At 41.6% G+C, this 26,060-nt stretch overlaps 3 protein-coding genes across 6 annotated transcripts in view; 2 read left to right on the top strand and 1 right to left on the bottom strand.

The window, feature by feature from the left end:
• The first annotated feature begins 2,144 nt into the window (after positions 1-2,144).
• Positions 2,145-7,604, top strand: LOC105454912. Of its 4 annotated transcripts, none has more exons than XM_011697874.1 (5): positions 2,145-4,000; positions 4,082-4,283; positions 4,522-6,340; positions 6,793-7,051; positions 7,133-7,604. In XM_011697874.1, exons 1-3 carry the CDS (start codon positions 2,207-2,209, stop codon positions 4,788-4,790), a joined length of 2,265 nt encoding a protein of 754 aa, XP_011696176.1. In that variant the 5' UTR covers positions 2,145-2,206; the 3' UTR covers positions 4,791-6,340; positions 6,793-7,051; positions 7,133-7,604. The 4 variants fall into 4 exon arrangements, with proteins under 4 accessions (XP_011696176.1, XP_011696178.1, XP_011696177.1 ...); XM_011697876.1 differs by having other exon boundaries at positions 6,790-7,007; XM_011697875.1 differs by having other exon boundaries at positions 6,790-7,063.
• A 1,884-nt stretch (positions 7,605-9,488) lies between these two features.
• LOC105454910 (E3 ubiquitin-protein ligase MIB2-like) lies at positions 9,489-16,783 on the top strand. The gene is made up of 11 exons (XM_011697872.1): positions 9,489-9,944; positions 10,026-10,141; positions 10,226-10,614; positions 11,439-11,651; positions 11,759-11,936; positions 12,130-12,391; positions 12,481-12,792; positions 12,912-13,275; positions 13,537-13,748; positions 13,954-14,207; positions 14,375-16,783. The coding sequence occupies exons 1-11, from the start codon at positions 9,514-9,516 to the stop codon at positions 14,668-14,670; spliced, it is 3,027 nt and encodes a 1,008-aa protein (XP_011696174.1). The 5' UTR covers positions 9,489-9,513; the 3' UTR covers positions 14,671-16,783.
• Positions 16,784-17,898: 1,115 nt separating this feature from the next.
• The window catches only part of LOC105454932 (midnolin-A-like), a 35,934-nt gene continuing 27,772 nt past the window's right edge, over positions 17,899-26,060 (bottom strand). Inside the window, exons 3-5 of the mRNA XM_011697911.1 lie at positions 22,907-24,058; positions 21,679-22,018; positions 17,899-20,959 (exon numbers count right to left, since the gene is read on the bottom strand). Coding sequence (XP_011696213.1) covers positions 20,691-20,959; positions 21,679-22,018; positions 22,907-24,058 — 1,761 coding nt within the window. The 3' untranslated portion in view covers positions 17,899-20,690. The remainder of the gene's footprint in view (positions 20,960-21,678; positions 22,019-22,906; positions 24,059-26,060) is intronic.

Here is a 26,060-nt window from a genome sequence, read left to right as displayed (position 1 = left end):
GATAATTCAAATATTTCATATCTTCATTTGGAAATTTTCTTTTTACACTTCAAATCTAGATATGATTCAAATTCAAATATATTATAAATATATTTTTCTCGATATCGAAAAAACATCAGAATATTTTTACTACTATTATAGTGTTTTTCGCAATATTTGAAAAATATATTCCTTTTTTATAAATAATTATATGGATATGATTTATAAGAATTTTATATTTCTAAGCAATTATAAAAGTTCAAAATTTAATATTTATAATAAGCATTCTACAAGCTTGCCTCTAATTAGCAATTTGATGAATTGTGTACATATGCGATAATATATATATATGATGAATTGTGTACGCGATTATGCAAATACCTATAAGACATGTTCTAATAAGGATGACATGCGTTTCTTTTATGTCAAATCGCACGCGATTCAGTAATTTATCAAAAATAATGAATAGTGCATTTCTGGTAAATGTAGCAAAAAATTTAATAATAATAAAATATGTTTATATATTACATGTTATTTACATTAGGTGAACAATATGCGTTCCATAAATTAATGGCCACTTAAATTACTGAACAGCAAACAAATTATAAGTGATTCATGATGTAAAAAAAAAAACTGTCTTCTTACATCATAAAGTGATCTAATTTATATCGAACACTTGATCATAATATTAATTAGTGTAACTTTATTAAATTATCTTAATTTTGGCAATGCATTTAAAGAATGGTGTACCAAGCTGGTACAATATGCATCCAAATAATCAATTAAATACACGTATCATGTATGTAATTCATACTCATCGCCGAAATTAAGTTAAATTTAATAGAAAATTATTATGTAAGTAATAATTAAATTAATGTGAGTAATAATTACTGTGTAAGTTAATATGTATATCAAGTGTTTGGTGTAAACTAGATCAATGAGCGCTTAGTAATTTAATATGATTAGTTTAATATGATATGATCTTTTACTTTAATTCTAATAATTAATGGATCTCTGAGTTCAGTTACCAATAGTAACAAAGAGGCTGCGCGGACAAAAACAGCTTTTCTAGTAAACCTTTATGCAGGATCCACAATGGGAAATTAACCAATCACAATAAAAAATGAGGAGAATACTCAGCTGTTCCTGATAGGTTAAAATTCTAGTGCGGAGTCTGCAATAGGAGTTGCAAGCAGCTGCAGGTCGACGAGATGGACGAGACGGAAGGAAAACGCGGGAATCCAGTGAAATCTAATTAATTTTGTCTTCCGCGTTTCCTCGTTTCCACCTTCAGGTGATTCTGTTACGATTAATTTATTTATTCTGATCCAACGAGAAGCTGCAGGTAAAAACCAATCATATTAAAGAACTGAGCACCACTGAACACTCATTGAGGTGCGTTCGGGTAGCGCGTCGTCAGGGCGATCGCGTCATTCTATCCTTGTTTTACGTTCAACGAACGATAAAGATAGAGCGACGTGATAGCGCGCTCGCCGAAGCCCCGATCAAGCTCCTTTTGTCCGCCGAACACGCTTTACGTTCGTTTTCAAGCGCTGCGTGTGCGTTACATTTTTCCAGAACGGTTTAACCGGTCATGGAAGACCGTAATCCAGGGGGATGGCCCAGGGATGTCCCGTTTCGTAACATGATAATCCTCTTTATTGCTGCACGCGGATGCAATTGATCCTGGTAAGTCTTCTTCGAGTTCGCTGAATCTTACACGTATTTCGTTGCCCGACGGGGGAAGTTTTTCAACTCCGATATGCGATACTCCGTTTGTTCAACACAGGTTATACCCTCCCACATGTGGGACTGTACGTGAGGGGACTTCACCGCGGGATCGAAAGAAGTGGCGCGAAAGGCAGCGGAGGCGAGGCTTTATGTCGATCGTTTCCGAGGATCGCGTGTATAAATGGACAACCCGGCGAGATCCGCGCCGGCGAAAAAGAAATGCATTTTGCCGAATAGGCACAGAGCGCAACCGGTGCAGCATGTGCGGGATCTCCAGTCTTCCGGTCGCGCAAAACCGACCCTGGCGAGCGGCGCGAGCAGGCCCGCCGCGTCGGCCGTCGCGCACGGCGATGCCGCGAGGACGTCGTCGAACGCGGAGAACAAAGTTCCGTACAATCTGCACAAGCTGAGAATCCTGTCCCCGCGCGGGAGGGACCTGGGGGAGTTCAGCGTGAAGCTACAGTCTACGGATCCGTCGAAGGGGAACACGACGATTATGATTACCAAATCCGTTTCAAAGCCCACCGACAAGCCGTTGACGCTACCGCTGTCCCCGGTCCTGCATGCGAGAGCAACCTCGCGGATACTCAAGCCAGGTGCCGCAAAGTTTCCAAGATGCAATCTCTTGAAAACGATGTCTTGTGGCAGGAGCGATTCTCGGACTGGCAGTGCCGACGTGTTGCATCAATCGCAATCCACAGCTTCAAGTAAAATTATGAACAGTCGAGGTACGGAAGGTAAGATGGATAGACAGATGTATAATTGTAATAGTATTAATGTCGCTAAGGCGCGCTCTACGGGTGGAGTAAGTTCTAAACTTTCTCTGTTGCGTCACACTGTTAATAGCGATTACCACAAGGATGTAAAATGCTATGTAATAGATGATGATGATAATGCAGACACTCGTAATTGTACAAAAATTGTTCAAGAGACTACGGCTAAAAGTAAGAGTTCAACTGCAGTCCCCTCGACTCCGGAAATTCTCGAATTTTCTCCAAATCACTCAAAGAGATCTGCGACAATGAATTCTAGTAATAGAGACAACGGATCGCTGGCCTGGATGAGTAAAGGAAAGTGCATTGCCGTTATAAAGAACACGGAAAATGGGAAGATAGTTACGTCTCTGAAGAGCGCGTCGAATCTTAAGCAGACGTGCAATCAGAACGATAGGCATTCAAATCAGAAAAGCTTGCGCTACAGCAGTAAGAGAGGCAATGATGAGATCTCGTACGATAGAAATAGTCCACTTGTAACTCTAAGTCTAACGTCTAACGTAGTTCCTAAGGCAACGCCTGAAGTAAGAAATGTTATGACAGTTATACCTAATAATAATAAACCTCTTTCGTTTAATCAGAACGCAGTTGTGGCGCAGGAATGTAATACTCCATTGGCGGAGGCGGACATTAAAAATACAATGCACACGAAGGTCGTGGATCGTGGTGCGGTTAGACACGACAGAAAGACTGACAGTGCGCAAGGCGAGGGCTCGAAGGCAGGATCTCAAAATAATTACTTAGTTGTCAACAATTATTGCAGGCGGGTCAACAATTGTCAGTACCCCCGCGTTCCGGAGTCGCAACAGATTAGAAACGCTGGCGCAAACGCGCATTCGGGTGCGCACACCAAGGAACGCATCAAGGATTTGCAGCAGAAGAGGATGGCGCAGGTTCGATTGAACATCATAAAGAAGGCGATGAACAGCGTGAAGGACAACGCGCTGCGCGAGCTCGCGCTGAAGGCTCTGGCGGACTGCGGCATCGGGATGGAGAAATACGTGCCGATGTGTCCGAAGAACTACAAGGCCGTGCACGACACGCAGGTGCAGACCGCGGTGTTCGGCCTACTCGATCCCAAATCCTTCATATTAATAAACAAGGACCTGGATGACATTCACCGGCTGAATCAGATTACTCTTCGCGACGACAGGCCCAATGACGAAGCGGGTCGGTTGCCCGCGGATAATTTGCCCTCCAATGATTTGGGATCCAACGACCTTGACGTACTCGGGCAAGAGGATCCTTTCGATTTGGACAGTTTCCTGGAACAATTTTGGAAGGAGGATTCGGACGCGCTCAAAATGAAGGAGACTCTGTCGATGACGAGAGTGAGGTGCAACAACCTTTTGGAGAATCTACAAAGGGACTTCGAACGTGTTAAACAATACGACGAGAACGGCATGTTGAATATACATAATGCCGTCGTGAGCGATAGCATCTCCCTCGTTCAGAGACAACTAATGGTGCTTAAGCACTGCAATCAAAATGTTGATGTATTTACGGAGGACGGAATGGTACGTTCTTTTAATTTCGAATTTGATATTATCTTATTGTAACAAGACGCGACACAACAATCATTTTTTGTGCTTTTACAGACGAGTTTAGAATTGGCGATCAAATACGGCATGCGCAGCGAGATCGTGAAGCTCTTACTCGATGCAGGTGCCCAGCCGGCGATATGGAAACCCGTACACGAAACGGCAGTGATCATAGCCAGCAAGCAATCGTCACCGTTGCTGCCTTCGCTCATTAGCCGGGTCTCGGACTCGAAATTGCTCGATCAAATTGACTCGGAGGGTAGGATAATTTATATGTACACGAGAAGAGAAAAAAGTTTGCAGAACTGGTCGTGGCCAGTACCGGGATTCTCAAACGCTCGACGACGATTGTCGGTATCGTTGCGCAGCTTTTCTCACACACAAGTCATATAAGAAAGGCCACGCAACGATAACGACAAAGCGTCGTTGAGCGTTTGAGAATCCCGGTACAGGTTTTCGTTAACGTCGTCTATTTCTGTCTCTCTCTGATTTTCAAGGTTTCGCTGCGATACATTATTGCAGTATACACGGCAATTTGCAAGGGATCAAAGCACTTTTATCAGCCGGTGCGAGTGTAGACCTGAAAGATATGAAATCGGGACGGACGTCTTTGTTTCACGCGATAGACAACAGTCACAAGCTGGTGATGAAGGCACTGCTGAAAGCTGGCGCTGTTGTGAGCATTGCGAACTACGCGGGACAAATACCCATGGCTGTAATTTGCGATAGAGAGAAGTCGGAGTTTGAAATCAGCGAGAAAAGATGAAACGTGATTGTCTTTATTTTTACTTTTTTTTTTTTTTTTGAGTGACGTCTCATTCGACGAGATATAACACTTTATCCAAAAAATAAGACTACTTTAAGTAACATGACATGAAGATATTTATTAGGAATAACGTAAATTATAACGTAAGTTATAACAAATTTGAGCTAGTCAAAACGATATGTACATCTATTATATAAATTATAAGAGACGGCGTCAACTAAACTCCGATTAATCTTATCGGCAACTAAACTCTTAACCGCAAAACTATTTACAGCAGAATTGTTAATATTAATAAAAGTACAGCTGCAGTAATAATATAGATAATTATTTACAAGTTAATTGCCGATTAGGTAATAAGAGCTTAGTAAAAAAGTCGCCTTTAAAAGTTTTTTTAGCTTTAATAACTGCCGCATATCAGAAATGCTGCTTAAAAGAAACTTTTGAGACTTGTAAATGATTTTAACATATTGTACAGCTAGATTTTAATATTTATTTATGTTTATAAACAACATAATTTTGTTTTATTAATGTATAAAAATTAAGATATTAATCATTGATTATTGGTTAAGTCTCGCTTAAGTCCAATACTAAAATGATTAAAAGGACATTATGAAAACTTTTCTTTATATAATTTGCTCAATATGTTCATTGTTTTCGATACACAAAGTTTTTTTTATTCAGTTGAGAGGTGTATGATTAATGATATCAGGGATAATAGCGTTACATGTATAATGATCTGTAATGCCGACCTTATATGAACTGTAAAATAATACGTACTATACTTAAGCTATAATTTTTAAAATATTTGCATACAATTGTGTTTCACATGAAGCAAATACATCACATATATATTTGTATTACATACAATTTATATATTTACTTTAATTTTAAGCGTACGTCTGTAATTGTAAAAGTGAAAAATGATATAGATCTTGTCATTCTAAATTAGAAAACGTAAATCGGAAGTAGGAATACCATTCAATGTTCTAACGGCAGTCACTGAATAAAAATAGTGACTTGTTAATAATTTTTATGCGCGACAGCGCAGTCGCATTGAGAATGCGTTTTTTGAATATTAAAATACATCGCAAGAATAATTTTTATGAAGTTAATCAATATTCTTGTATTATAAAAATCTTATTATAATATTTGAAAATAGTGATCAATATAATTAAATAATTGAGATATTGTTGCAATTGTAAATACTGTGTTTAATTTAATCCTGTTGTGTGGATCTATATAATATTTTTTTTTTACAAGGAAAATCGCCAAAATTTAAATCCATTATTCACGATCATTATTCACAGTCTTATATTTAAGGTCGTTTTAAGTATAGTCTTGTGATACTCGTACGGCTCTGTGATTGGCTTATGAGTTCTCAAGATTGACTTAGGAAGGTTTTAAACTGAATTCGGGCTATTGTCAACAATTGCCAGTGTCGCGTGTCGGACGTGTCCGCGTCTCAGACTTTGTAAGTCGCAAGTTGCGAAGGTTTCGTTTCGAATATAAGTAAAAATGGAAAGAGCAAAACCGAAAGTTGAAGATAACAGGTGAGCGTTTAATCTCTTTCGTTCAGTTATTCAGAATAATTATAATTAATATGTCAATTAGATGAGGCAGTCCTAATCTTGATATATGTTGAAGATCATGATCGTGAATCTTCAAAAAATTTTAGCCGTCATTGTTCATTAAATAGTTACTAATAAGCTGACAATATAAATATATTGAACTTAAATAATTTAAACTTTATGTAGAAAGTTATAAACCCATGTGCAATTTCACTTCGTGTGGAAAGTCGAGTTGATGTAAATCCATATGAAGCGAGATTCCATACAGGGACTGATTTACAACATATGTCAAGGTCAAGATAAGGGCTGCCTCGCCTAATCAATATATTTACCATAATCTTTTTATTATTACGTCACAATAAAATTATTCTATGGTAATTATTACTTTACATTATGTTAATGATTATAATAAAAGAATCTATTTTTTTTAGCAGCTTGTCAAAAGAAATCGACAATTTGAAGAAGAAAAAAAGAGAGCTGCTAATTGATTTATATCAGCATAGTAGGGAAACAAATTTCGTAACTTTCGACGAACGTCATGAGGCCATTTCTCCACAGGCAACGGCCAACGTTGAAAAATATGTTTGCAACTGCTTGCTAACGAATTGCTCATTTCGAACGTGCGGTTGTATGAAGAGAAATATCAAATGTAATCCAGCGTGTAGATGTGACGATCAAAAGTGTTTTAATCAGGCAATGTTATCTGTATGTGCAATGTCTTTTTGTTACACGTATAACGATTTAAAAAAAAAATGTTTTATTGATATTTTACAGAAATCGGAAGACAATCAAGAAAACAAAGAAAATTATGGATCTAAGAGTGTGGGCCTGTTTAATCCAGAGTGAGCATACACGAAGAATGTTACAAAAGTTATATAATTAATATGTAGATGCTTTTTATATGAAAAATTTTATTTTTGAGATTATTTTATTATTTTTATTGAAGATTATTTTGAAGATTAAAAAAAAGAAACTAAAAAAAAATAACTTTTTAGATTTAAGTTAATGTGAGATACATTTGACGCCACAAATGTTTCCAAGCATTTGACTTAATTAAACAGAAGAAAGAATTTTACTTAATTAGCAGTTAAAAAATGCTTCCAAGCATTTGTTAATTTTACTTAATTAGCAGTTAAAAAATGCTTCCAAGCATTTGTTAATTTTACTTAATTAGCAGTTAAAAAATGCTTCCAAGCATTTGTAGCATCGAATAGCTTTAATTGATAATTATATTTATATATATTATATATATTATATATATATTCTGCCAAACTTTAGTTTGGCAGAACTAAAGCAAAATTTTGTAAATGTATATAATTTGTAATTCCTTTAATCTAATCTTTTTCTCCATATGTTAAACAATAAAGAATTGTTTAATGTTGCTAATATAAGTGTTGGATAAGTAAATTAATTCAATCGGTCAATCTATCGAGTTTGGTCGAAGTATAATCCTTTAATCTCTGATTGCATGCCATTATAGAATTTACATATCGCTGTACGTATCACTGACATTCATTAGACGTATATCGAATGCAAAGTTGTCAAGCCGATCGAAGCCGATCAGCTGCCGCGTGACGTTACGGTTTTCCCCGGACGGTCAACGATCACGATGCACAAATATCTAGATTCGATGCATATACTTACATACCTCGAATATACGCTCGAAACTGTATCGTGTTCGATGTATGTTTGTCGTGCATTACATTTATCTACGTGAGCTGTTATCTTGCGCGCGTTGTTATAAAAGGAAATAAAGATCCAATTAAAATTCCGTCGTACTGACGTTCGTGCGGGGCAGGAGGGGGAAGGCAATGCCACCATGAGGAAAAGGAATCCGATTCGGAGGAAGGAGGAAGGAAAAGAAAGAACCGAGAGACGGAGAAAGAAAGAGAAGGAGAGAGAGAGAAAGAGAGCGAGCGCGCGAGCGAGAAGCGGAAGAGAGACACCTAATTAGTTCTCCGTGTGTCGGATCGGCGGGTCGACGTGCCCCCGTCCCTCCCCCCCCCCCTCCTCCCGGATCGAAGGAGGCGCCAGCGTCGTCAGCGAGAGCCCGGTTATGAGGTTATCGTCGTCAGCATCGCGGACGTGAGAACTCCCGACACCCGTCGTCGTCACCGTCGTCGCCCGTCGCACCGTCCTACGCGGCGATGGAGCGCGCGTGATCTTCCCCGGCGACGATGCCGCGTAATGTCGGCGGCTCTACCCCACGGCCGGTCGCCAGCTACAGCGCGCGTCACACCAGTGCCCGCCAGGCACGGGCCCGCGGAACGTCGGCCGCGTCGTCGTCGTCGTCGTTGTTGTCCCCGCCGCTGCCGCCACCACCGCCGCCGCCGCCGCCGCCACTTCGCCGTGTATGATTCATAAGGATCAGGCCCGGGGTTGCCTTCAGGTACTCACACAGCGGCTGCGTGTCTCCGTTCCGCGTCTCTCCCGCGGAATAATCGCGCCTGGAAACGGAACTCCGGGGATCGAGCGTGGAACGCTCGGTTGCACCTGGCCCGAGGAATTATTAGAGTTAGGGTTTAGACACCCGGGGGGAGGCTCTCGGGATGGATCGTGCGAACGGGGATATCGCGCTCCCGTCAGCGAAGGCTCGCAAGAAATCATACCGATGACGTGCATGACATACGGACCACTGTGACAGGAGACGCGACAGTTTCTGTCTATTTAATCAGGCTTAAGCACGTGCACGTGAAACGTGTTGTAGCATTGTCGTTTCATTAATTACACTTGCCGAATGTTCTTAGTATGATAAACTGTTAGGTTTAAATTAATGATTTTGGATAATTTTGTATCTTATACCGTTAAAGTACGTCCGTGTGTTTCAGTAAATACAACAACTATCTTTGCAACGAGAATTTTGTTGTGAATTATTATTTTTGTTTGTAAAACGTATGTACAAAATAGAGAAATATTACCTCCCTGTAAGTGTAGAAAGCAAGTTTTGCAATCATGTAAAATGGAGGGATATAATTACTGTGTCTTCCTCCTTTTTTCATTAGTAATTTATTATATTAATTTATTATGTTTCTTTCGTAACAAAAAAAGTGGGCTACGTGCGCGATACATTATAGGCATTTAACCTTGTAACGTTCAATGTAAATATGTAATTATTTTTGTTGAAGGGACAGAAGCCAAATTTTATATATTCGGAGATGCTAGAAGTTGGTCTGCGAGTCGTCCGCGGCCAGGACTGGAAATGGGACGATCAGGACGGCGGGGAGGGTCACGCTGGGACGATAGTGGAGATCGGCAGACCTCCCTCCACGGGGACCTCGACCTCCAGTCCGAATCCCACCGATCGGACGCCCGACAAGACGGTCATCGTTCAATGGGATCACGGGGCTAGGAGTAATTATAGAATCGGCTATCAGGGTGCTTACGATCTGTTGGTGTTCGATAACGCGGCCGCTGGCGTCAAGCACTCCAACATAATTTGCGACGGTTGCAAGAGGCACGGGATAATCGGTATCAGATGGAAGTGCACGGTGTGCTTCGACTACGATCTCTGCACGCAGTGTTACATGGCCGACGTGCACGAGTTGACTCACACCTTTGAGAGATATCAGACAGCGAACTCCGTAGGGTGGGTAGAGGTTCGATTTTAATTAAATTTGTACTTGGCCATTCTGATATTCAACTTCGTAGTTTACGTTTCTGTGCGCAGAGTTCGTCTGGAACCGAGAGAGGGGTGCGCGAAGGTACCTCTGAAGGGGATCTTCATAGGAGCGAAAGTCATTCGCGGACCGGACTGGGAATGGGGAAATCAGGACGGCGGACGAGGTATTTGCTGCTTTAAATTGGTTACACGTGAATTATATAATCGCGTGATAAATTGATGATCTAATTTTTCCTCTGATATTCCAGGGAAGACCGGCAGAGTCATGGACATACGTGGATGGGACAACGAGAGCAGTCGATCCGTCGCGACCGTCACGTGGTCGACGGGTAGCACTAATGTATATCGATTAGGCTTCAAGGGTTGCGTGGATCTGTGTTACGTGGAGGAGGCTAATGCCGGTACTTATTACAAGGAGCACCTCCCGTTACTCGGCCAACCGGTCTTGACCGTGCCGGATAACGGAAACGGCACGACGCCGACAAAGAGCGGTGTCGCCAGCGTCACGTCTAGTCCACATCCTCTAACGTTTAACGTCGGCGATAAGGTGAAAGTGCTAATGGAGGTCGACACGCTGAAGGAGATGCAGGACGGTCATGGCGGGTGGAATCCGCGTATGGCGGAGTACATAGGAAAGGTATTTCGCAAAAAAAAATTGCACGATCATTTATAAATTGTTCCCGCGAATATTAATTAATGTTAATTGAAGTTTAATCTTGGATCCTTTGGATCTCGGTTTCGTCACTAGAGGAAAAATTCAACTTTAATTGATTATAGTTAATACTTTTATTGAGAGTTCCATATGTTTAATATATTCTATAAAATTAATATCAAATGCGTTGTGCGTATCACTTAATTTTCTAACTTGAAATAAACATTAATTAATGCCAATTGAAATTTATTCTTAGATCCTTTGGATCTCGGTTTTGTCACTAAAGGAAAAATTCAACTTCAATTGATTGTAGTTAATACTTTTATTGAGAGTTTAATATGTTTAATATATTATATAAAATTAATATGAGATGTGTCGTGTACGTATAACTTAATTTTCTAACTTGAAACAAATATTAATTAATGTCAATTGAAGTTTAATCTTAGATCCTTTGGATCTCGGTTTTGTAACTAGAGGAAAAATTCAACTTCAATTGATTGTAGTTAATACTTTTATTGAGAGTTCAATATATTATTCAAAATTAAGAGTTTAATATATTATTTAAAATTAATATGAGATCGTGTACGTATCATTTAATTTTCTAACTTGAAACAAACATTAATTAATGTCAATTGAAGTTTAATCTTAGATCCTTTGGATCTCGGTTTTATCACTAGAGGAAAAATTCAGTTTTAATTGATTCTGGTTAATACTCTTATTAGGAGTTCAATATATTTAATGTATTAATTAAAATTAATATATGAGATGCGTCGTGAATGTGTAACTTAATTTCCTAACTTGAAATCTAGATTGGCACGGTGCATCGAATTACGGACAAGGGGGATATTCGCGTGCAGTACGACGGCTGTCACAATAGATGGACTTTCCATCCGGGTGCTCTGACGAAAGTTACCGCTAAGGACGGCTTCTCCCTCGGCGATATAGTCCGCGTGAAGAGCGACCTGGCCGCCGTCAAGCAGTATCAACGTGGCCACGGTGAATGGATAGACGTCATGAAAAATGTAAGTAAGCAATTTGTATGCTTGTTTTTTTTTTTTTTTTTTTTTTATATACCGGTACTACCACGTACGAGAGTGGCGGATGTGTGATATATTCGTGCTTGTCACAGGCTCTGGGGAAAACCGGGAAGGTAATTAAAATCTATTCCGACGGTGACTTGCGCGTGGCGTTGGACATACATGGTCATACATGGACATTTAATCCGTTGAGCGTCGTCCCGGTGTCTTCCGGCACGAACGCTACGGCTGCCGCGCACGATAATGCGAACAGGAGTAGGGATCGTTCGGGTACGTTAATTTTTATTACATGAATTTGTTAATGGAATCAAATAAAAGGCAAGGTAAAAATTTAAATGTCAAACTGTCAAAAGAAAATTGATTTTGTTTAAATTAAGTTAATTGATTTTATATATTGTACATGTGTTGCTGCGTGTAAAATAAGACCGTCTGTCAATTTGTCAATTTGTCCTCGTGAATGTAGCCGACGGTACCGACAGCGAGGTGGAGAAGCTGTTAAGGGACGCGGCTAGAGGCGAAGCCGCGGTGGACGCTGTACGGGAATTCCTAAGGAAGTACCCCGGCAGAGTGGACGCGTGCACTCCCGGCGGTGGCAGAAAGACGTGCCTGCAAGTGGCCGCGCACCAAGGTCAGCGCGAGCTCTGCACCCTCCTCCTCGACGCTGGCGCTTCTCTGCATGCGGTCGACGAGGACGGAGACACGCCCTTACATTACGCGGCATTCGGGTACGTTGGCTGATCGTCGCCGGGTCTACCGTAAAACTGACGTCGGACTAACTAACTAATCGGTGTTTCGACTCGTTTTGACTAAACAGCAATCAGCCGGAGATAATGGACCTCCTGTTGTCGCGAGGCGCGTCGATCAATGCCGTCAATAACGGCAGATGCAGCGCTCTGCATGTGGCAGTTAACAAGCAGCACGTGCAGTGCGTGAGGGTGCTGCTGCGCTATCACTGCGACGTCAATCTCCAGGACTCGTACGGCGACACAGCGTTGCACGACGCGATCGGGAAGGACGCGCTGGATGTCGTCGACGCGTTATGCGCCTGCGAGAGGATTGACTTCACGCTGAGGAACAAACGGGGCTTCAATATCCTGCATCACGCCGCGCTCAAGGGCAACGCTCAGTACGTATACATAAGGCATTCAAGTGTAATCGCATAACGACTCAGTACGTCTGCGTATAGCAGTAGCGATCGAAAATTCGATCAGTCTAATTTAACTGTGTGAATTTGTGAATTTACAGTGCAACGGAAAGGCTGGTCACGCGCGCGCGTCACCTGGTGGACGTCAAGAAGGAGGACGGATTCGCGGCGCTGCATCTGGCGGCGTTGAACGGGCACAGGGAAGTCGCGGCCATCCTCCTCTCGCAGAACGGCGGCCGCGCCAAGGTCGATCTGCGCAACAATCGACGGCAAACGCCGTTGCACTTGGCGACCTCGCAGGGACACTGGCCGCTCGTCGAGCTGCTGGTGCATCACAACGCGGACATCGGCAGCACGGACGAGGACGGTGACACCGTGCTGCATATCGCGATAGCCAAGAGCCCGAATCAACAGACTGCCGTGCCTGCACCCGAAAGTAGCAGAGATTCACCGCTTATATACGCTGTACGTCTTGTCTCAGAGTTTTTTCTTACGTGAATACATGAACAAGTCTTATATATATATCTATGGTTGCTGCTTTATATTTAAAAGCTTAAAAATTTGAAAAGAAAATTAAAAAGGAAAGGAATAATTTGTCAGTCTTTTTCGGTTATATATACCTATATATATATAGTTGCTGTTTTATATTTAAAAGCTTAAAAATTTGAAAAGAAAATTAAAAAGGGAAGGAATAATTTGTCACCAACAATTTCTTCTTTCGAGCAGATATGGCAGAACCTGGCGAGGCAAGGCGCAAAGACTGAATTAGCGTTAGCTTGTTTCCTGGTGAGCGTGGACAGGAGCTGCAAGCTCCTTGAGCAAGTCAAAAACAACAAGGACAAGACGCCGCTCGATCTTCTGGAAGGCAATCCGCAGGCCGCTCTGCTCGCCGATCTTTTGCGATCTTACAAATACCAAAGTCACAGCACGCAATTAGAGTAAGTTGACGGATGACTAATTTTTTTTTTTTTTTTTTTTTTTTTAATACATTCCGCAAGTCCGGTTTTCGTAATGTAAATTTGGTTGAAACGCAACGTTAAACTGATATATTTTGAAAAGTAATCTTGCAACGCTTTTGGAATTATACTTAATTGATTTTGACAATACAGTTTTTATTAACGTAAAATGTAATTCGTCTTGCAGAATAGAGAACAATCCGTCGACTGGTTACGTAGAGCCACCTACGTATCGGATAAACAATATATCGCAGTCGGAAGGATTGCGCGGCGCGAAGAATATAGCCGGCTCCGGCGACGCCGCGGAGTGTCAGAATTGCTCGGGGATCATAGCGGACAACGCAAAGCAGGAAAACCGAATTGATCCCGGCAGTAGTGTCACGCTCGTTGGCTGTGCACGTTGCGGCCACGCCGTCGTCAAGACGCAAACGGGTATTCAAGGTACGTGATTTTCCGATTTGACTGTAAATTGATTTCAACTGAGGAATGACGAGGTAAACGTTTGTTGCATCAGCGAGATTATATTCTGCGTAGCAAATTGTAGTTACAAAAAATCCCGTAGAAACCGTACGCGGATGTTTTACATTATTTTTCGCACATCTCTTTAGACGGTCAACTGGCGACAGGCGAGGTAGCCAATCCGGAGGATAAATCGTCGGAAGGCAACCGGAAGGAAGAGATCAGCGACAGGGAGAAGGAGAAGGACAAGGATCTGGAGCGGCTACGTTATTTGGAGACCAGAGTCGCGGATCTCGAGGAGGCGAATATGTGCAGCATCTGCATGGAACGTCGTCGCAACGTCGCCTTCCTCTGCGGGCACGGCGCGTGCGAGCACTGCGCCGCTCCGCTGAAGACCTGTCACATGTGCCGTAAGACGATCACGAAGAAGATAAATTTGTATTAGGACTCCGATCAATGATCGCGATCGGAACGTTCCGATCGCGCGGTGCGCGCGTGTACCGAGTGTCTCGGGAGGGAAATGTCGGTGTCAGTGATAATAATAGCAAAACAGCCCTGATGCGTCCAATTTTTCACAATTTGGATTCTAACGTGTAGCCCGTCGAGAATGAGGGACACGTGTTCGCAGAAATTTCTTTACTTGCTTATATATTACACGTTTCCTCCGAGACACTCTGTTTTTACTTGCCCAGCGGGAAGCTTTGCCAGCCGCGGGGTGTCTAGAAGAACGTTCGTCAGCTGATTGATGAAGGACACGCGCGTTACGTCGCGCGCTGATGAAAAACTGCCAAAATGTACACTCCTTTTCCGCGAACAAGCATTCGTACGAAAGAGACGAAGCTCTTACATTGCACCAAACGTCGTGCCATAGCGAGACAGGTTTGCGCGCGAGAATCGCGTTCGTCCGGACACGAGATAATTCGGTCTTACGTTACCTTTTGTTCTGCCCAGGCGATTAGTTAAGTAGTCTGTTATTGAAGATTAATTAATACCGGAGTTACGAGAGGTATCTTGTGTCCCGACGAACACGCGCGACGTACGATTGTACACCGTTGTACGCTTTTCTCCCTCGCGAATCGGCGTTTTTCGCCTGTGCTTTGTCCCGTCCATTTTTTTATCCATGTTTAAAGAGAGCGCGGATAACGAGCACCGAAAAAGAACGAGCTTCTCATCTCAACGTAGGAAAACGCGCGATCGTGCTTATGCGACAACAATCATAGAAGCTCGTAGAAACGTTCGTACATATCGCTACATTATTGCGAGGGGGTGGGAGAAAAAGAAAAGAATACTGTTTCCACGTGTCCGAAAACTGTGCGAACTCCTGCCGCTTCACGCGCAGTAGAAGGGAAGGGGGCACATTTAGATAATAGATTAATTAATTCTTATTCGTCTCGATTTTTAGATTTGTTATAATCAAGAATTTTTTAAATAGATTTTTTGCCGAGAGATCTCTTGTTGGTTGGTGAGGTTTCATAATTCATTTCCTCGTCGCTTTTTGAAAATATTAATAGTATAAAACTTTTGTACTATGCTTTTATAATATGCTATTTGATAAGACCCGGTCCATTTTATGCGGATTAAATATCGCGACGGAATGTTCTCTTGATGTTCTAGACGTTCCGTTAAAAATGACGAAAGTACCTATTGATTCGAATTGTGCGAGTCTGATGCGACGTTTAAATGTATCCCCTTTACCCCGATCGCGTTCTGCGTAATGAATAAGATACGCTAATAGGAAACATCCAGTCTTATAGCCAAATTTTCTAGGTAGAATAATTGTACTCGATTGTATAAAGTGATTCATTTGTGATCGAATGCGACAGCAGCGGAACCAATTAATTTTAAGCGCGCTTCCCGTCACGGACGAACCTTCAGGTGAAAAGGAAAGCAATGCGTTTGCATGTAATAACGACGCCGACGATTGCCGAGGTACAAGCTTATTATTAACGCGAGGATAGATTTTTTTGGGGGATCCTCGAATTAACCACAGAAAGAAACCCTATGTGATTTCTGGGAGAACTTTTTTTTTCATCAGTATTAAACGTCTTGCCTTTCTACTCAACACAACGAAAAGGAAACTTGTACTCGCGGCGTGTAAAAGAGTTCTATTTAATACTATTACGAGTAAGTCGTAAGAGATGTACCCCGGAGCATATCGGAGGATGCGTGATCAATAAGATTTTTTTACGTCGGCTAATTTCTACTGGAGAAGTCGAGTGACTTTCATGGATCATTGCTGCACATACTGGAGCGACAGCGGTCCTTTCAGGGTAACGTATCGCGGATTTTACGTTCACGACGACAAACGTACAATTTGCGATAGTGCAATCTGATTTCGATTCAAGATGATATTAGCTTCCTTCCTTCATTTCCTCTCTCTTATCTTTTCTTCTTTTTTTTTTTTGTAATAATAGCTGTATTGTCGTTTAGATATCTGCGGCGTACACTACGAAAGATGTTATATTACGATATAGAGCTACAGCGTAACTCTTAAGCGTCGATGGAGATTTCTACAATTGTAATATTAAGGCGTAATTTAAATAAACAATTTGACGGTAGATGAATCTTTAATCTAATGCAATGTGTGCCCTTCATATACGCTTCCTTCTGTTAAAACTTTATAACGGGAGAAGCTTCTCTATCGCTGTTTGCTAATCGTGTTGCCGGTAAAAATGACGAACAACATTACAAAAATGAGCTATAAGAAGAACGACAAACGCATATAACAACCACCATCTCTGTGAAGTTGGCTCATTTTTTTAAAATTCGAAAAAAATAGAGTTTCGGTTGCTCCCCGAAGAATTCTAGAGTTCTCTATCGCGATTTTAGAAAGAATTCTGTTGATTAAAGCGATGAAAATACCATTTGAAGACATGGGAGGGAGGGCCAACTTCACATTTCTGTAACTTTAAAAGGTCATAATTCTTTTGTTTTTTATTTTAGCGTAATCATTAAGAATAAGTGATAAAAACTCTGGGAGAGGGGGGGGGGGGGGTATCAGAACTTTCAAGAAATTGCCGGAAATTTTAAAAAATTGTAAAAATTTTTGGATCCATAAAAACATTTTTTAGCTCCATGGATTCAGAAAATTTCAAGCGCAGAACTTCCGGAGCGCTGGAAAATTTTAGTTTTTTATTTGTCAGCGTCAATTATTGAGGATAATCGTTAGAACTCTTAAGAAATTTCGGATTTTTGAAAAAATTTTTTAACTAGTATGGATTCGAAAATTTTTACAAAATTTTTTGGGAATTCCGACAATTTCTTGAGAGTTCTGGTAGTCGCCCCAAAGAGTTTTAATTATCCTTAATGCTCGTGCTAAAATAAAAAACAAGAATTATGGCCTTTTAAAGTGACAGAAATGTGAAATTGGCCCTTCCTCCTCATGTTTTCATCGCTTTAATCAACGGAACTCTTTCTAAAATCGATAGCAAACTCTTCGGGGGGCAACCGGAATTTTGATTATTTCTTTGAATTTTAAAAAGTAAGACCAACTTCACAGAGGCCCAGACTTCACACGCGCGCGCACGTAAGCATGCACGCACGCACGCACGCACGCACACACACACACACACACACACGCACGCACGCACACACACACACACACACGCACGCACGCGCACGCACACACGCACACGCACACGCACAGAGAGAGAAGCACAAAATAAACTTGTCCTTAGCTTAGCAAGCAATCTTATTTATTTTGGTACTCGATAAGGTTCCGATAATCGTATATTACAATATTGAGCCAGTTTTGCAAAAATTGTAATAGCGGTATACTAATGATATATAATAATGTAATAATGGTAATAATATTTTCTTCTCCTAAAGTAAACCTAAACGCAATGTATTTCTATTAGTAGTATGTGACACTGTATTATCTGTAGTACCTAATTAACTTAAACTTAAATCGTGGGGCCGTAGCACGCCGTGCAATACGTGTTTCACGCAACGCATTTCATCCTATAGAACCGCCTTATACGCCTTCTTCGATTCGTGTGAATCTTCTTCTCCCCCCCCCCTCCCCTTCGCCCCCCCGTCCATTCCATTTCGTCTGTTCGAAAAATAATGTATAACGTCGAAATCCTGAAAAAGGGCAAACCAAGTGTCGAGATATGATTCACCAGCGATTAAGATATACAGCGTATTTCACCGTGTGTCACATGCTCCGCAAGAACTAATGAACATGAGCTATTTCCAACTCGATTAAGTGAGCCGCTTCACGCCTCACTTAGACACATGGTTTCCCCTATTTTTGGATCGTTCTATAAATTACGTACAACGTAGAAAATAATCTTTCATTTTCCCCCTCGTGTCTCTTCTCCTCACTTTTCTCTTTGCTATTTTCCTTCGGTTCGTTCGTAAACGCGATTAAGTTAAAATGACGTATTTTTCACGACTGAAGGTAGGATTGGTACGGATCTGGAACACCTGACTGAACCAATATTAATTGAACAGGCATCGAAGAACGGAACGCAAACGCAGAAAAGATGCCAAGTAAAACGATATATATATTTTTTTGTTGCGTTTCATCCAATTTCCAGTCTATCACGCGAATTGGAAAGACCGTAACATTGGATGAGGTACGCGGTACAAGCCTTCGTGTTGTTCGCTTTACTCTCATTTTATATCTGACTCTCTTGCTACTTTGCATTTCCGACGCACACGAGTAAAGTGAACAATGCGCGGAACCATGTACAAAACGTTAGCGGTAATTGACAAAATCACCGAAGGCTCAAATGGAAAATATCTCAACGTACATCATTCGCGTATGCGTATAGTGCTGTTTTTTTTTTAATTCGAAGAAGACGTTGGAAAGTGCACTTGCTACTTACAAAAAAAAAATATACGGTGATTTATATCGATCGGGACGCGAAGTACAAATTTGCACAGATTCCATCGCGCGCGAGTTTATCTCTTCCCCCCCCCTTCCCTGCAGTATTTTTTTTTTTCATCTTGTTTCAAGAGCGACGATTCAGCGTCGAGTGCGAGACGCGAGACTTGCCGTCGCTTCTCTCGCACTGCGAGCCATACAAACGCGCGTCGATCAGGATTCTATTCGCATCTACGTATGAGACTTCGAGTGCCCCGAATAGCGAGAGAATAGTCAAGAGAGCGTAGTAAACGCGCACAGACAAAACTATGGCGATCCTGCCTCCCTTCTCTTCCGCTTTTTTTTTTTTAAACGCGTGTGGCGTGTTTATCGGCGAGTTTTACTTCTAACAGGAAGTTCCTTAATATAGGATTCCTTAATAGGAGCCTTAATAAGAGCTCTTGCTCTCTATTTCTTTCTCTCTCTCCCTTTCATTCTCTTGTATCTTTCACTCACTCTCTCTCTCTCTCTCTCTTTCTCCCCTTTCACGACTCATCGGCCGCCCGCGCGATGCCGATGTATATATAGATACGTATAACCGTCACACTGATTCATTCGCCGAGCGTAATTATTGTCAACTACGATCAAGTCCTGAGTCCGGCCAAACACTGCGAGATCACCGTTTTTATTAACGTTGAGAAACGATAGCCGTAGGATACCCAGTATTTCATTACACTAAATACATATAATGGTAATGATATATATATATATATATGTATGCAATATACATTTTTATTATAGCGGTAACACTATATATTACCTAATATATAGCCGTAACGCCACGCACGACCATTTTTGTAGACGTTCAAATGTCCCTTGTGCGCCTACAATGGTTCACATGTCATCGCGGGAAACGTTTATGTAATCGTGAATGCGTTGTCATTGTGCACTGACGATAAGTAATATGAAAACGCGATTGACTTTTGAAACGATGTGTCCATGGACGAAGGTAAATTGCAAGTGGTTTTTTATGGGACAACTGTAATGAGTGACGCGTGTAATACACGTTGCATAGCAAAAAAGATTCCGATATTCTAAGAGAATTGAAAAGATAGCAAAAAAAAAGAAGACTCTTGTTTCTAAGACTAAGATACTTCAAAGACAAAACAAGAATATTTTTGAAAAGTGTTACATTGAACGAGTCGGAGTCGCTATGCGCGAAGAAAGGATTTTCGATTAGAGTTCGTGCTCCGATCAGCCAGCGAATCCTCGCGAGGATTACGTCTATTTGCATAAGGTAACGTAAATCGGAGAAAGCGAGACACTTGCATCATATACGGAGAGAAACTCAGCGGATCCGCGGTAATGATCGAGACCGTGTACTACGGGGTATCAACGTAAACGGGTGTCAAATCAAACGTTTAAAAACGTTTTGCAGCGTTTGGCTGCGCGAAACGGGAGTTGTACGGAACGAGTGTAAACTTGCGCGATAGGACACGTTCGACCCTGCATTCATTCTCTTCTCCTTCCGGAATAAATCAGTGCGATAGGCAGAAACGAAGAAAAAAAAAAAGAACCGGTGACAATCATACCCTATTTATACGAATATAGAGGATACTACTGTGCCGTGAATTGACTGTTAGTGACGTGGTATTTTAAGCTACGACCGGTTCGGGGCTGCACGGCTGAAGCTCCGGCTCGTTCTGCGGCTCCGCGCTGTTGGCGGTGGCGGTAGTGCTCGAGGTCGCGGTCGACGTGTTCGGCTCGTGGTTCGGGTCGGCGGGAGTCATCGCTGCCCACTGCGTGGTGTACGGCGCCGCTCGCGCCTGTCGTCTGGCTTTTCTCTTGGCGCGACGTTGCTCCATGACTAAGCGCAGCCGGCGCATCTTGCCCTTCGTCGCCTCGTTCTCCTTCGACAATTCCTCTGCATTCCAAACACCACGCGGCGCATTAGTATCAATGGAGATTAATGGCATCAAGATCTCAAAAAGTTACAGACCTTTTTATAAAAACAATGTGTTACACACACGTAACTTGTAATTACAAACGTGTAATTACAAGGCACCAATATATAATATTAAATTATTACGCATAATATAATTTAATTCTATATTTAGTATCTAGTGCGTTAATCTCTAGAGGATGAAAAGCCGATTTAACGGCAAGTGAATTTAGCATGATCGATGTTCTTTATTTTATCGTCTGAAATAATAATTTTATTGATACATATTTCTTTGGTTTTGTTATATTGATATTTCATGTACTATACAGTGTGCTAATGTATACTGACATAATCTGTATTTCTTGTTTCTTCATCTTGAAAATTTTAATATTCTTCTATATCTTATATATTCCATTATAAAAGGTGTGAAAATAATTCTAATAAAATATTTCAACAACAGATTGTGAAGAAAAAACATTTTTTATCGTCTTTTTCTAAATGGGAAGCCGATATATCGATTTTGAAGCGGTCTCTCGAGCTTTTTCATAAATTAAATATTACTACAGCATCAGAGTTTTAAGTTGAAAATTACAGAAGTCTAAATGTCATCGCATCCTCTAAAGATTAAAAACAATATAAAATCTTTTTTTCAATCTTATTATTTGAAAGTATTATTCAGTAATAAATTCATAAATGCACACCGTTGGAGTAGCCTGGTGTGGAATCGTGACAGCCGACCGACGCAGCGGATCCATTCGCGGCGGCTGCGGTGCCTGCAGAAGATGCGGACATCGAGGAGGATTGCTGGCGAGTATGCGAATGCCTGTGATGATGATGCCTGTAGTGGCCTGCGGATGCGGCTGGTGTCGCGCAGAGCAAGTCATTCAGGATGTGAATGATGGTGCTAATGTCCCGCTTCGGCCGACCGTGTCTGTCCTGGAGGGCTGGGTTCAGAGTGCCGCTGAACGTGCCGGAATACACGCCCTTGCCGTGATGATGCATACTCTCTATTATCGCGCCTTGCCTGCGTCTCGCGTTCTCCTAAATTTAAAGAGGCACGTAAGGTTGTGCTTGTATCTATTAGTACGCCCTTCGTACTTATGTATAATGATTTACGACATACTTTTCTGATGTGTTTAAAAAAAATGTACATGTTTTACAAATATTTTTTTATGTTTAATAGCAAACAAGTTGTAAAAGCTGATTTCCTATGTCTTGTACCTTTTCCTCTTTTTGTCCTTTCGTTACCTTTAACATTTCTTATTTTCTCTAGAAGTTTAGAATTTTTAAAATAATTAACATACAAAATTCAATTGTATGTTATGTTATTACTTAAAGAAGTCGAAACAATGTTACTAGACTCTGTTCAAGATTACGAATACATAAAATATAATGAATTTATAAGGTGTAAGTTTATCTGAATGAAATGTGTTTAAAAACAGAATAGATATTTTACACTGATGTAATGCTAAACTTACAGAAGAACAATTCTTAAAAAGATGCGAAATCAGTGTTAATGCATAATATTAACTGAGAATATACACTTTGTACAGAACAATAAAATTTGAGTATCACTAACGTTAATTAATGTAAAACGACGCTAAGTATATAGTACATAAATATGATAATTTTTAAGGGCCTGAGAGTATATATGAGCAATTTGCATTCATCCTTTTAATTCTTATCTACAATCGAGAAATAAATTTGGTCAGCGAACAAGTCCATCTCGCAAATAATCCAATTTGTAAAGATATTAGATCATGACAGACAATTCAATTCACGGCTATACCGGATACCGATTACGGCACACCTCTTAGGACCTTAATCGACGTGCAATCACGAATATGAATCACGAATAATGATACACAGGGGGGAACTGGCTTCGGTAACAATGTATACCTCTGCGAGGTCGACCCGCGAGGTGAGTACCTCAGAGGAGAGCTGCTTCAGCTTCTGCGTGAGGTTTCGAGACGCCTCGGCGAGCGCCCGGGTGTCGAGGGTGGCGGGCTTGGGCGGCGATTGCTCCAGCATCAACGGCGAGGCGCACGTTGGGCTCTGCGGATTCGACTCCTCGTGCTGACTCCTCGTGGCGTCCACGCCACCGGTGGTAACGGACGACGACGGCTGGCCGTGATGGTGGTGGCCGCTGCAGAGCTTCTTCCTGGGCAGCGTCGCGTCGTAGGACGACGTCGGCTCCAAGGCGGACTGCTCCTGAATCGAGGACGAACCCGAACTGAAGGAAGGGGAAGAAGAGGAGGCGGAAATGCTGGGCAAGCTAGATCTGTTCCTCGAATGATGATGATGATGGTGATGGTGATGGTGATAATGGTGGCCGTGGTGATGACCGTGGTGATGGCCGTGATGATGATGATGGTGGTGATAGAGCGGGCAGGGCTGACACGCGCTGGAAGAATTGCCGTTCGTAGGTGGCACGCCGTGCGAATTGCCACGCGCGGATTGTGACTGGCCTGAGCTGCTGCTGGACGACGACGATGAATGCGCCGGGCTAATTGGCGCCGCCGAGACGGACGAGGAGGATGCTGTGACCCGGCTGGAACATACCGGGCTGGTGGTCGTGGTGGTGATGCTGGCGCTGGGTAGGCTTCCGCTGCTGCTATAGCTGGCAGCTGCGTGCAGGGCGCTGGCGAGGCTGCTAATTAGATGCGACGTTCTCCCAGCCGGTGCCCCGGCGGCGTTCTGCGGCTTGACGATGTTTGACGGTGATCTGGCTGTCAGACATCTTCTCGTTTGCAACGACGAGTGACCGCCAGACAGATTGGACATGCTCGTGGTGTTTCCACCATTGGGCAAGCCAGCGACGTTGCTGCTGCCGCTGCTGCTGCTGCTGCTACTGCTACTGCTGCTGCTGTGATGATTGTGGCTATTACTGCTGGCGGAACTCGCCTGACTGGCAGTCGGCGATGCCGGAGTTACGGTGGACAGCTGCAGCTGGATCAACATCATGTGGTCGCCCAGTCGCATCGTCAGATTAAGCGGCGCCTTACCGGACAAGAAGTCATTCACCTGTGAATCATTGAGACTCTCCAAGGCCTGCATTACGCTCTGCTCCGGTCGTTGCGCCTGAAACAATGGGAGAGGATCGTTATTTCAGAAATGATAACGGTTCGGCTGCGTATTCGATGTCGCTATCGAGAGACGTATGATTAACGCGAGAACCGCTTGCTCGCGTCTTCGAGATAAATAAAACAATGCGAGACGCAATGCGAGGCAAGTGCAACAATAGTGACGTATTAATTAATTATGTAGCGCATTTTTTATTAACATATTTATTAATATACTAATTATATATATGAGAAAGTTGGTATTATAAAAATTACAGCACTCTGTAAAATAATGCTACTGTAAAGTAATATAATTACAGCACTATGTAATATAATTACAGCACTATGTAATATAATTACATTATGCTGACATAACATAAATTAATTTTTCACGAAATTTTGTTTTATTTTATCTACGCACAGTCTTACGAAAGACGGTTATACAAAATATGCCTAAATTTAAAATAAAGTATTATAAGAATTATAACAGTACTGTAAAATAATTATAAGAATTAACGTAGCATTTGTAAGACGCGAGAAAAGAGAAACACCAAGTACAATTTCGTTTCAACAGACTCATTGCCAACGGACAATGTTTATTATTTTGCTAGATCCGCTTTACGGCCCGCGATTCGTTCAACGTAATAACAACAGAGATTAAATTATCTTGTATTAAATAATAATATTAACTCTAAATTTTTACGTTCAATACGTGACACAATTTCCTGTTTTGTGCTGTCACTTATCAATAAAGAAACGTTACATAAAGACACGTATTATCTAAACTTAAAATAAATGTATAAGAATTATAAAAGCACTGTGACGTGATGTTAGAATTATTGTAGCATTGTAAGACGCGAGAAAAGAGAAACACGAAGTACAATTTCGTTTAACAGACTCACTGCCAACGGACGGAGTGTTTATTATTTATTCTATCAGATCCGCGTTACGAGTCGGTTACGATTCGCGATCGACTCGTTCATAATAATAACAGAGATGTCGATTACATTATCTATAGTATTAATTAATAATAACTCTAAATTTTTGCGTTTAATACGCGACACAAGTTTTCCGTTCTACATTTATTGATAAAGAGAGGCACCTAATTAGGCAAAAATTATGACATGAAATTATGTTATGATGACGTAAGCCTCACTCTAACATAAGATAAGCTTAATCTTCGCTCTATTAATTCTTGCGTCATTTAGGAGGGAGTTTATTTTTCTAATTGCTTATTTGTTCATCTGCAATTAACTTAGTAATCCTATTCATTTTTAGTTCCCAGTGTTTCAAGAACGGTCGGTGAAACAACGTCCGGACGTGATTTTCAGAATGCGACATCCGTGTTCCCTTCTCCCCCCCCCCCTTCTCTTACGACGGAATAACGATCATATTGCCGGTTTTTTCCGCGTGCTATCCGTGCAAGATGAGACCGCGCGAATCGATGAGGCCGCGGTACGAGATAGAAGTGCGCGAGAAGACCTGCAGAAGAGAGGAAACCTCGCGGTACCGAGGCTCAGACCCTCGGCGAGCACAGTTAGGCATCCCTCACGCACACCTAACGGACTTCCTTTCGCCGGACGCGGTCATCGTCGGATTCGGTAATTCGATTCGCGGACTCGTTTTGAAGGAAAGTCCCGGGACTTCGCAGAAACCGCGGCGCCGAGCGTGTCGCGAAGTCTGTCGCGTTTCTTTTAAGAGACTTTTCCCTCTGTAGCAAAGAATCAGTCGATATAAAAAAAACAAAAAAAAACGCGTAGATATCGGAAGCACCTGTTAGAAGTTTTATCATGCAAAGTGAATTCTTTACAAGGTCAAATTTTGTCGCAAATACCATCCCTATATTTAAATTTTCGGTTAAATTCTGGTAAATAATTAAATGTTACATATATAATAATTATAATTTCGTTTAAAAAGCAAGTATTTAATAAAGTCTAACTCTCTTGGAGGTTAAATGAAGGATTTATCTATTTGCACACATAAAAGTAAATTAGAAAGAAAGCTGAATAGATATTTAATCG

This window comes from Wasmannia auropunctata, unplaced genomic scaffold (genome assembly GCF_000956235.1).
Source record: "Wasmannia auropunctata unplaced genomic scaffold, wasmannia.A_1.0 LD335972.1, whole genome shotgun sequence".
In the NCBI taxonomy this organism is placed as follows: Eukaryota; Metazoa; Arthropoda; class Insecta; order Hymenoptera; family Formicidae; genus Wasmannia; species Wasmannia auropunctata.
This window is presented reverse-complemented; position numbering and strand designations above follow the sequence as displayed.